The 11,923-nt window shown below is 36.3% G+C and overlaps 1 protein-coding gene across 1 annotated transcript in view; it reads right to left on the bottom strand.

Moving 5' to 3' along the window:
* LOC130148516 (palladin-like) overlaps positions 1-11,682 on the bottom strand; it is a 193,576-nt gene extending 181,894 nt beyond the window's left edge. Inside the window, 1 exon segment of the mRNA XM_056337216.1 lies at positions 10,727-11,682. Within this exon segment, the coding sequence (XP_056193191.1) occupies positions 10,727-11,667 (941 nt within the window). The 5' untranslated portion in view covers positions 11,668-11,682.
* Positions 11,683-11,923: the final 241 nt, after the last annotated feature.

Raw genomic sequence — 11,923 nt, forward strand, 5'->3', positions numbered from 1 at the left:
CCCTGTCAAACTGTAACACTTGTTAGAAAGAATGCACTTCCCAGATGGGTTCTAGAAGTAATAAAATAAGCTCAACATTAACTGCTGTTTAACAATATTTCTTCTGCGTTTGGTCTATTGCAAACATTTAGTCCTTAGCCTTCTCTACATCCCTCAAAGTCCTGTCAGCTCTAATTGCATGAACTGAAGTCTAACATTTTCAGTCATTAGCTATGAATGTTTACAGACATCCTCTTTCTTCAATTTCCTCATCCAGATCTCTAAAGTTAGCTTTCACATTGTCTAGACTGCATTTACAGAGCATATTTCAGACATTCAGAAAGTTGTTATTAGTAAAGATTTTTTAAAGCATCAAGTTTCAAAGTGATAATTGTATTTACTTAGTTTATATTTATAAAGCAACATATTGTATCTTACAAAGGTATGTCCTGTTTATGTAACATTATTAAACTGATATAATTACCTTAAGAAACTTAAACAATCCAAGATGTGTTATTGTCTTTAGGCAAATGAGCAACCATGTCGAAGAATATTAAACATAATATTTGAAATAGAATTTGGAATAGCATGGCATACCTGTTGAACATTGATAAGTAATGATACCAGAATTACTGACTCCAAACACTTCTCTCTATGAAAAGCTTCACTACTCCATATCTCTTCACATCTCAGTACAAAGTAAAACAATTCACTCCTAAAATCTGTGGATTCATTCTCACCTCTGTTCTATTTAGCCTCTACATTTAGTTTTAATTTGCCACAGATTGGTATTTTCAATTAGTTTGTGACAAGCAGATTGCTAATGCGTCAGACTTCTTGGCTGTTGACGCTTACTGGAAAGGCCCAGGGATGGTATATAAGTTTTATACAAATAAATGCAAAACATTAAGTAAAAGCAGCCTCTTGGAATACTGCCTCTGGCCCTGTTTCAGCAGCAGTTTTGTTGGAAATCTGTATTTTAAAACTACTTCAATTAAGCTTAGGTTTTAAAAACTAAAAATGTTTAACATTGTCAAAGCTAGTGTAGTGAAAGAACTTTCTGAAGACATGTGGTGCCTTGCTATTTTAGAGTTCATCCAAGTCTCATACAATTCTTATGTAAATAAAAGGCAAAAGTTCCTCTTTTTTATTATTATGCAGATAGCAGCACCATTTTTCTTATTTTAGAGGAGTAATTTTTATTAATATACTTTTAAGCTTTTCACATCAGTCATCAAGCCTAGAATCAGTTTAAAATGTACTTTGGTAACATTTTCATCTAATCTCTGGGTCTTTTTATAAATACTAGTTAGTATCTTATTTATTTATGGAACATTAGCAAGGAACTTTAGATTTGCATTCCTTTACTGAGAGGCAGACAAAGCAGAACAAAAGAATAAATAAGTGAACTGAGATGCTTTTAAACTTTCAGTAATGTCATCAGAAATACACCAAGACAGAGACACTGGCATTCACAAACAGACAGAGAAAAATAAAGTAACTGAACTGGAATTCTCTTCCTAATTACAATGTGAACAAACAATCCTAGTTTCAACAACTAACCCATTGTTTTTCAGACTGCCTCTTACAACACCCATCTTCGTGCACCTAAAAGGCTTTATTCTTCCTATTTTCATGATGGAAAACCAAAAATAAAGTATGTAATTTTCTAAAAGAAAAACCACAGAAGACATTTCAGCATTCATGAAAAATACTAAACTTCCAGCTCTGAAGAAAAAGAGAGCCTGGTGATGCACAGACCCTGTATGACAAAGATGAGGAAATGCATACATCATGTAGTCATAACTACTCTACAGAGACAAGAAATAAATGAAATGTGAGAGTAACCCCAGTGTCCAGGATCTATAGATCCTGCTTGGGGCTTTTACAAAAAACAATCAAGTAAACAAGTATACAGTCCATGTCCCGTCCCCTCCCCCAACCACACCCACACATTCTTGATTTTAGATCTTTGAATATTCATTTTGTAAGATCAATAGATTTCTCAGCCTAAGCTCTCTAGCAATTTGTTTATTTTACAAGACTTTCATAAATTATCCTGTTATTACAATCTGGACTTTGTAAAGATCAATTCACCTAGGAAAGAGCCTGGCTCTCCAGATACCCATTTTATATACTGTACTCTATAATTTTAGACAATAAAGTAAGACAAAAAACCTCCATCCAGATAGAACACTTGGTTACCATATAATACAATAGTCTCCTAAATGCTGTTCTTATGTAGTGTTATGACAAATAATAAAGAATCCTCTTTCCAACACCCTTGTGGTTCTTAGGTAGAAGGAATATTATTTACAAATTAAGAAAACTGGTGCACTACTAGCATTATCTTAGATATGTCACACTGTTTCTTTAAAGCAGATGGGTACATGACCTGAATAGGTCTTAACACCACTGTATGTTTTCCCCCCAGATGCAGAAAATCCTGATAGTGTGGACATTCATTGCCACAAATGGATGCATAATGGCAGAGAAAATACTTGAAAGATGCACCATTATGTACCTAAAACGTGCAGGGCACAAATTACTACAGGCAGCCACTGCAACAGCTTAACAATTTGTGCTAGGGTATAAACCCTTGCTTCCCCAATAAAGCCCACTAGTCCAGAGCACTGCTCTAAGACAAACAGAATGAAGAAGCAGTTTCATAAGTCATTGATGTGACTTTAAACATTACATTCCAGATCTGCTCCAAAGGAAACTGGAACTCCAGGGATACCTGCAGATGGACAGGCCTTATCTCAAATTAGTGAAAGCAAACAAACAAAAGACATAAGAATGTCATAGCATGGTCAAATAAACCAAGAGAATAAAAGGAAATAAATGAGAAGGGAAGAAGGGCTAAAAGAATAATGTTATTGACTTTTTTTTTTATTGACTTGTTATTGTCAAGACTGCAAATAGCTGTAATTTTGACTTCTAAATGAAGAAAAAAAAAGTAAAAGTACAGATTATTGCTATAAGAAGGAGTAAGAAAAAATATTCTTGTGACAAAAATATTGAGGATGTTGACATATGATTTTCATATCTATAGATATAGTATCTTAATTTGAATGCAAATAAAATACTAAATAACAACACATTTCTGCTGAAGAGATTTCTGAAATTAATGCACTACCAGATTAAAATGGCTAAAAACGTTTTTCTATTAACACCCAGCAATAATACTGATGGTTATACTTTGAGATGATCTTCAGTGCTCCATAAAGAGAAAAGCATCCAGATCTGCAAAGGTACATTTTTTGACCCATGGAAGTCCTTAGGTACAAAAATCTTCCATTTTTAACAAGTACAAATACAAAATATTGTGGAGACACTTCTTGTTTACAAAAGGTTGTGTAATAAAAAAGAACCACTATTTCTTGTCACACTTTAGGAATAATAGATGTGGCTGTTAATGATTTTCAAGTCACAAGAGCCCTCTCCTGCCACATAGAGCACATATTAATTCTTTTAATCTTCTATAAAGTATTTCTGCAATCACTGTAGTGATGTATAATGCTTATAGTGTAGCAAAATCTGTTTTTAAGACACATCTAATTTTTCAGAAGCAAGTTTAGTTCTTGGGCCCTTCCTCAGTGTTGGGCTAGCAAATAAGAATAGAATTAACAAGTACTTTAAACAAGTTCATCACAAAATAGCTTCACTAAGGTTTCCACCTTGAATAAGATAAGTATGTATTTAACCTTATGAGAACATTTGGAAAGCAGGACCTGAACCGCCTGGTCCTAAACTCTAACCTGAATAGTTAAGATTTTACAAATGGAAAAGTAACAGTTCTGAAGATGACTATTATAGAGCTTACACAAAAAAGTGAATAACATACCCAAGAAATTGATTTTTTTTGAACTAAGGATACCTAGGATTGTGAAATCTGTTCCATTAATGTGCGTGCAAATAGGTACTCATACCTAATAAAAAATAAGTAGTATTAAAGTCCTGCCGTTACAGCCCTAGTAGAACACCTGTATCTCCTACCGAAGATAACACTGGTGTTTCATTACAACTATAAAATTTACACAATGAGAGACCTTAAGAAAAGAACTAAATGCTACATCTAAACCACAGTTTTCCTACTGAAATCAAGCCTAGTAAGGAAGCAGAAACTACATCTGTGACAACCTTTACATTTCCAAGACTTAAAAATCTATGAACTGCTGTCTAGGTAGTTCAGTCACTGTTGTCCTGTGCACCTGGATTTCCACCCAGCTGTGTAGATTTGTGTTAAGCATTACGTAATATGACACCCAATGTTCTTTGCAGCTCTGCCTGACAGGAAGACTATGGTAGAAACACAGTTTAATGCATGCTTTTAGACTTCAAAGATTTTAAAGGCTGTACAACTGGGTAAGTTTTGTGAAATTGTAGAAATCTAGGTAGTATGGGCTTTATTATAAATTATACTTTGTATTTATTTCTATATTTTCTAAGAACAGTTCTGGATTACATGCAAATAATGTTTCTAGGTGTTAATTGTGGGTACATGTTATAATGGAATTTAGATAAACAACATTTATGAGAAGAAAAAGGTTCTCATGAGAAAAAATAGGTTCCTTAAAGCAAAGAAGCCCTGTTCTTGCCATGTAGTATGTGGAAAGCCATTTTTTATTTTTTGTTGTTGTTGTTGTTTTGGTTTTGGTTAGTGCTGTTGAAGAATGAAAAGAATATACTTACTATACTTTGCACAAAACATTTCAATACCTGTTGTGCTACAGAATCTGGGTGAATAGAGAATCTGGGTGAATATCTGCAAATACTTTAATCATAGCTTAAAGCTCAGGGCAGAACTCAGAAGTAATTAAATATTCAGGTAGTGTGGCAAATGCTGAAGAGCTTTAAGTCACTCCCAGCAGGGATTTGCTTTAGCTAGCTCATTGCTGACTTGGGTATTTTAAGTACTGCACTGCTGACGCACTTTGAAGGAGAGCTACTGACTGATGAAATGGTTTTGAAAGTAATACAGAAAATTTCTGATTCAACTTCTATTTTATATGCTTTAGACCTTCTTTAGAAGGCAAATATCCTAAAACATCTCAAATTACAATTACCCAGTAGTTTGCTAGGTCTTAGGTTGGAATCTGGGTTGTTCAGCAATGTTAAAATTGTTCTGACTAGTGACAAAATCTTTGTTGTTAGGTATCTTTTTTTCTGCTAGTAGAACTAGTAAGTTAGTCATTGAATTTTGAGGAAATGTAGTGGTTCTTGAAATTTAACTGAATGTTTTCTTTTGAGATTCAACCATAAGACTCTAGTTACAAGTTCTATAAAGATTACTTACTTTCCTATTGTAGAACAAAGCTAATTTGGTCAAATTTTGTCACTCAAACCATAATACTTACTGTTTTTACTTTCTATATGATACAGCTATGAACATCCAAGGAACTTAAATCTTAAGAGGCCTTCTTAGTCACATAACCTTCAAATATACGCCTTGTCCTTACACTACATTTGATGGTTTCTTGCTTATTATAAGATTCTTGAATCTTGTTATCCTTAGTCTTGTAAGAAGGGTAGCAGCTTAAGGCAGAATGCTAGCTTAACTCTGGATAGGTTGAGGATTTTGGATAGTTTAGCTCCAAAAAAGCTATGAAAAGGGAAGAAAGGCAGTTATAAATATTATTGGGATCTAGAATCAAACATGATGCATAGAAAAACAATAACACACTAAAAGGTCAGAAAATACCTAAGTAGCTTCTTTTGAAGGCCTTTTGCTCTGCTGTAGGTCACTTCAGTGAACTCATAGCTGCCAGTGCTTGATGCTGCCTAAATATCGGCTATGCTCTTTACTAGGCTGGACAACTTCTTGGGTACAAGGGAAAATAACAATTTAGTCAATGTTTTTCTAGTCACCATTAAGTTATTGTTATTTAATCATGACTTTAGGAACTATGGCTTCTGGTTATTTTCTTCCTAGCTGAGGCAAAAAATGAAAGTCCCAATTGCTTTCTACTTTTATCACACTTACCACACAGTTCCAAAAATATTTGCAGTGGCTATGTTATTGATACTGGCTTTTCTGGAGAAAATCAGAACAATGAAGCCTGGTTTATGCAGATCTTATTGCTGTATGCAAACGTGCAGACCGTGGCAATTCTGGCTCATGTCCCTATCTGCAACTCATATTCAGCAAGTTTTGCATGTGCTAAGTGACTCACTCTCATGCCTCACAGACCAGGTAACTGTTCAGCTTGTTCTATAGCCCTTCTGTTGGCAATAACAATATCTATTTCTATCTTCTACCTATTCAGTGGTTTTCAAAACATTTAATATCTTTTACACCTTTTTTCCTCTGGCCTGTTTCTTCGGGAAACAGTAGATACTTAAATCTTTCCAATTCGTATGATTGTGCCCCACAGATTTTTTTCAAACATATTAACAATCAATTATTCAGTTTCATGAAACAGTTGTCTAAGTACACTGCTTTAGAAAACTAGATTATTTTTATTACCAAAATATAAGAAATGGTCAACCAGTATTGTATCACTACTGCTTTGCGTTCTCTACTTTTTCACCATATAAAACTCAGATTTACAGAGATGTCCCTGAAAGTGCCACAAACAGGAAGTGTTCTTCACTTGAACTGCAGCGCATCAGTAATTTTAAATAGGCTGTTGTTTTCTACTGCAGCATATTAGCCATTTACTGGATATAAAGGATATACAGGATATACCATAAAATTTCCTTTCAGCTCCAGAAAGAGTGGAAGGGATGTGCATAGGTGATATGTAACTGCTTAGAAGTTACTAGTAATGCTATAGTCTGGAATCCACTACAAATTTTTCTGTACACTTTCTTATCCTCTAAAAAACTCCCTCCTTTCCTCAAGATTTAGAGAAAGGACTTCAGAGTTTTCACCCAAACAGCCTGCAAGTATTTGCCGGGTCCTTACACGGCTAGCCCAGCCTCCCAACCACTGAATTTTGTTCCACGGGCTCCGCAGCAGAGCTCAATAGCTAAATGGCTCGATACTTCCCCCTTGGTGCTGCTCGGCCCCAAGAAGAAATCCAGCCTGCGAGAGCCCTGCCCGCGCTGTGTGCGAGTGACCCCTTCAGCCAAGTCAGCGTCATTACATAAAGATCACGTTGCAGAATTGTATTGACGTCCGAAACGAATAGCTTTTGAGGTACAGCTACCGTATTTTTGAAGATCCATAACGAAATGGAGACTAAAGGGGAAATGTATTTTTAGTAGGAACTTTTGAAAACTGATTTTTTGTTAGTAACTAATATGTCTTCTTTAACTATATTCACAAAATTGTGTGCTGTTGCCAGATGGAGAATTAATAATATTATCAAATAAAACCAATTCGAGGGTGGAATTGTATTAAAAATGTATTAAACTGTGTCAGGGAGCTTTTCAGGAGACGGAGAGGGTGGCATGAAGCATACTTGGTGTAATTTGGCAATGGTTCTATCTGCACCCTATTATCATTGGACAATTACAGGTTTCAGAAAGGGAAATAAAGCAAAAGTTACAAATTAATTGATACTGATGAGATTACTTAAAAGTATACTTGATTTTAAAATCATCCACTCATGTCATCAGTGTTTCTCATGACTCATTCTGGTCAGTGATTAAGATTTGCCTTCTCATTTAATGATTCTGCAAGAGTTAAGATTAAAAAAACCGGTTTACATAAGAATTTAAAGAACACAACTTTTTTCTAGATTTCTTGAAAACTTCTTGATATTTGCACGCCCTGAAATGAATACAACAATGATGTAAAAGACCTAAGCAAAAAAAGTTCCATAGCTTGTACACAACCTCCTAGTTTAGTTGATGTTTACATAGAGTTCTAGAGTCGTAGCACTGAAACAGACTGATGTTCTGCCAGATAAAATAAGAGCAACAAGAAACTGAAGTACTACAACAGTGCATCTTTGCTGTTAAACCCCTGCAACCTCATTGCTGCTGTCAAACTCACCTAAACTGTCTATGCTGTATTTCTTAGAAGAAATCAACAACTTCTAATCAGTTCTGAACAGAACTGTACTTGTACCAATGGCAGGAAATAGAGAGTATGTGAGTCTGATGGCACCAGTGGGGGCTTTTTGTGGTGTTATGAAAGTATATGCCTGTTGACCCTAGGATCTATGTAGTGAATGTTTAGTAATTCTATTTTTAAAGATCCTCCATGCCTATCCTAAGATCATTTTCACCCTTCAAAATACACATTGTAACTCAGTAGGACTGAGATATGTTAAACCATAATAGACTGATGGTGGTAAAAACATCCAAGCCAACAGAAACAGCGTTTCATTCCAGTAAAACAGTACTGTCTACAGAATGACTCTCAATACCTGAATAGTCCTATTAATGACTTGATAAGTAGTACTCAATAAAAACCCACACCTTTGTGTCTCTTGCTTTCTTAGCAAGAAACTTTGTAAGGGAGTTTGCTGTTCAAGTTATGGAAGCATGGATGTTTTCAAAATTTAAATACTAGAAAACTGAGTTCCTTTGAGGCAATAAGTATCATGGTGAATTCTCGCCTGTAAGAGACAGTTTAGGGTTTTGTTCTAGTTTCATTACCTGTGTATACAAGTGGGCAGAGCAACTCTTTCTCTCTGGTATAGAGAGGGGGGAATGGGTAGAATTCACCTCACCTATTATAACAAACTAGTAACGTGGAGTTTAGTCTGAGGAATTTGCTTTAAGTTCTTGTCAATGTACCATACAGGTAAGTGATATTTGGAAGATGTGCATTTCTCTAGTGGCTGCAGAAGTAGTCTAGGGTGACTTGGTGAGGTCAGGTCAACCTACAGATGGGTAAAATTAGGTCTTTAGTACTAATCAACAGTATTTTTTTTCCTTAAGGGTGGGCACTCTGTCTGTTGCTACTACTCTATTTTACAACTCAAAAGTATCAGTAACAGTACATTAGGTGTTATATTATCTAACCCAGCAATGACAACATCAAAAAAATTGCTAGAAGTTAACAGCTTGTGTTGCCCTAGTGTCCACATCAGTGTCATTGACAGGCTGCAATATCTTAATAATGCGGAAGGAAGTATCTAAGAGAAGAAATAAAAGGAGGATTCCCTGGCTCTCTTAATTGTGCAACTTCTACAATTCCCCTTTCCTGCTTCATGGAAGTCTGAAGGAGAATGAACAACTGGCAGTCTTTTGTACCCATAACAGTGATTCTTACTCTTTTCTCCAGCAGATACTAAAAAAAATAAAATACAACAACTATTAATGACATGGCATGGATATCATATTTTTTGATGGGCATTAAAATTACAGATTTGGAGTAAGCTTCCTGACCTGCTGCAAGGCTCATGATGCAAGTCCTTTGTTTAGCATACTTAGATCTACAGCTTGTCTTGGCTTAGGAGATCAGTTGGCTTCAGTTTGTAAGTCAATCTAAGCTTGAGTGCATTACCAATGTACTCCACGTGTTGAGGTACACGTTTTTCCACTTTGTATACAAAAATAACTGAACACACTTGATGTCTCTATAAATGATCTTTCAACGCTGTAAAAATTCCAGTGTCTCAATATTCCGCTTGTTTGGGATACATTTTCACTGAATATAGTGGATAAAGGCAATGCTGTTGTCTTCAACAGTCACAAACAAGACTCTGTGGAGATACTTTCTACAAAGTAACTTTGGAATGAAAGCATATATAAGCACATACAGCTATAATACCACTTTGCAAAGCTGTAGCTTTTTAATCTTGTTGACTTCAAAGCAAAAGCTATGAAGAAATTTAAAGCACAACAAGTGATACAGGAAAGTGATTGCTACATTTCTTTAAGGAAATGTTGAGAACTTTAAAATAATTATGTTGTCTTCAGATCTAACTAAAGAACCTTGCAGGAAGTTCTAAATGGGGAACTACAAATTCTATTGTGTCCAAACAGGACTTTCTGGACAAAATTTTCCTTTGAGAATATCAAATGTGCTCAGTTGACTTTAAACCAAAATAGGTTGTGAGGAGCTATATAAAATAAACTAGAGGTATAATCTATCTCTGTGTGTGATAAGCAATCATATTAGCATTAAGTCTCAGACCTGTGAAGTGACAAACACTGTCTGTACAGTGCTAGTTGACCTGAATTTCTATTAGCATTAGAAGGAAAGGAAGACAGTGGAACACATGAGTTATTCATAATAAAAATAAAACAAAACACCTAAACCAAACTTATACAGCAGTAATTTTATGTTTTGTCATTGAACAAAAGCAAACACACATAAATTTTACTATAAACTATCAAAAGAAGTTTTGAAAAGGGGACCATCAATGTGTTCTGGAAATGTTTTACACAAGAGAGTATGTGGCCACATATAGAAAACTTTAGGTTTTCTTATAGTATAGACCCCAAATCCCATTGGCAGTGGACTTGAAGAAATTTTAATTAAGTGACAGTAAAAACTGTATCAACTGCCTGATATATGCTCTTCAGGGGCAAACTGTTAATTCTCTAGCCTAGATTAATGAGGTAAGTCACAAAGAATGTTGTTAGAGCCAATTCTGTTTCTAATTTTGCCATGTGGCTCTTGAATCCAGTAGAACTTCATTTCCCAAGCAGAAAACAATGAAACACTCTAGAGAACTAAAGAGGTCAGAACTGGTTATCCCACGTGCTTACCAACACTGCATGATCTACTGTTCTTATGTGACTACCTCTAAGCAGGTCCACTGTGATACCTGTCCTTAGGCATCTTGCACAATCAGAAGATGGTGATATCTGGTGACTTAGTTAAAAGGCACGCGCTTACCTGACATCAGGGACTGGGTTGCCAGCAACTCTGCACTCCAGCAATACTCTGTTTCCTTCAGCAACTTCTTGGCTCCGGAGCTTCTGAGTGAATTGAGGTGGTGAAAACTGATTCTCTTCCGTGTTGATTAAGGGGTGGTGAAGGTCCATTTCATTCTGATTGATGCTCTCCCTTTCAGAAAACTGCTCTCCATTCAGATGAACTCCAGGTGATTTTGCCTCAGGCTCAGTGTCTTGCTGATGCTTGTCCTGGTGCACCGAGGCACTTAGAGCTGGTTGTTTCTTTTTGGGAGACAAGTATCCACTGTCTGGAGAAGAAGAGTCCCCATCAGGACTTCGGCCTCTTGTCTTTGCTGCCTGTCTAAATATAGATGACAATTCCTCTATGAATGTGGCAGTTTTGTCACACAGATTGTTCCTGAAAGGAACTTCTCCCTGGGACGCTGACTTGGACTTTGGGCTTGTCTTAGGCAGACACGGAGCTTCCTTCTCCAAATGTTTCAGGCTTCTAATGAAGCTGGGACTAGTGGTTAGCAAAGGTGAGGTGCTTGCTTGCCTCCTGGAAACTGTGACAAAACTACCTGCTGTTTGAGGTGTGGTGGATTGCTCTTTATGATTCCTTGGGAGAATGTGACTTGCAGCAGATGAAGTCAGACTGCTTGCTTGAGGCCTCTGTAAAGCATCTTGCTCGTGCAGTTTAGTATCCCTGAAAGAAGGATTTTCTGAAGTGCTAGAATGAGAAGTGTTGAAATAATGAGTAAAATCTGGTGCTGTATTCTGATCCTCCTTCATGGAATTGGCAATGGCTTCCTGAGCTATGTCAAGGCTCTTACATATCTCCTCCTGGGTAAGGAAGGCAGAAAGTTCATTTGAAAATTCCCCATTCTGTATGTCTGACAGCGAATCACAGAAAAAGGCATGGTAGGAGGAAGCTTCTGGCATATTTTCAGAGTATCCCTTATTGGTGCCTCTCTCTGCACAGTAAGTCTCCTTCAGCATTAAAGAAAGAGGCAATGCCTGGCCACAGCTTCTGTCTTGCATCCTGGAAAACACAAATACCATTCCTTAATGAAAAAACTTCTTAATAAAAACCCCACCTATTTTCTCCAGGTTCCCAGGTAGACACAAAACTGGGAAAAGAGCAGAAATACCATAAACCTTGGTTTCTGTTAGAATGGGCCAGGGCTGCAAATTGTCT

This window comes from Falco biarmicus, chromosome 1 (genome assembly GCF_023638135.1).
Source record: "Falco biarmicus isolate bFalBia1 chromosome 1, bFalBia1.pri, whole genome shotgun sequence".
NCBI lineage: Eukaryota > Metazoa > Chordata > Aves > Falconiformes > Falconidae > Falco > Falco biarmicus.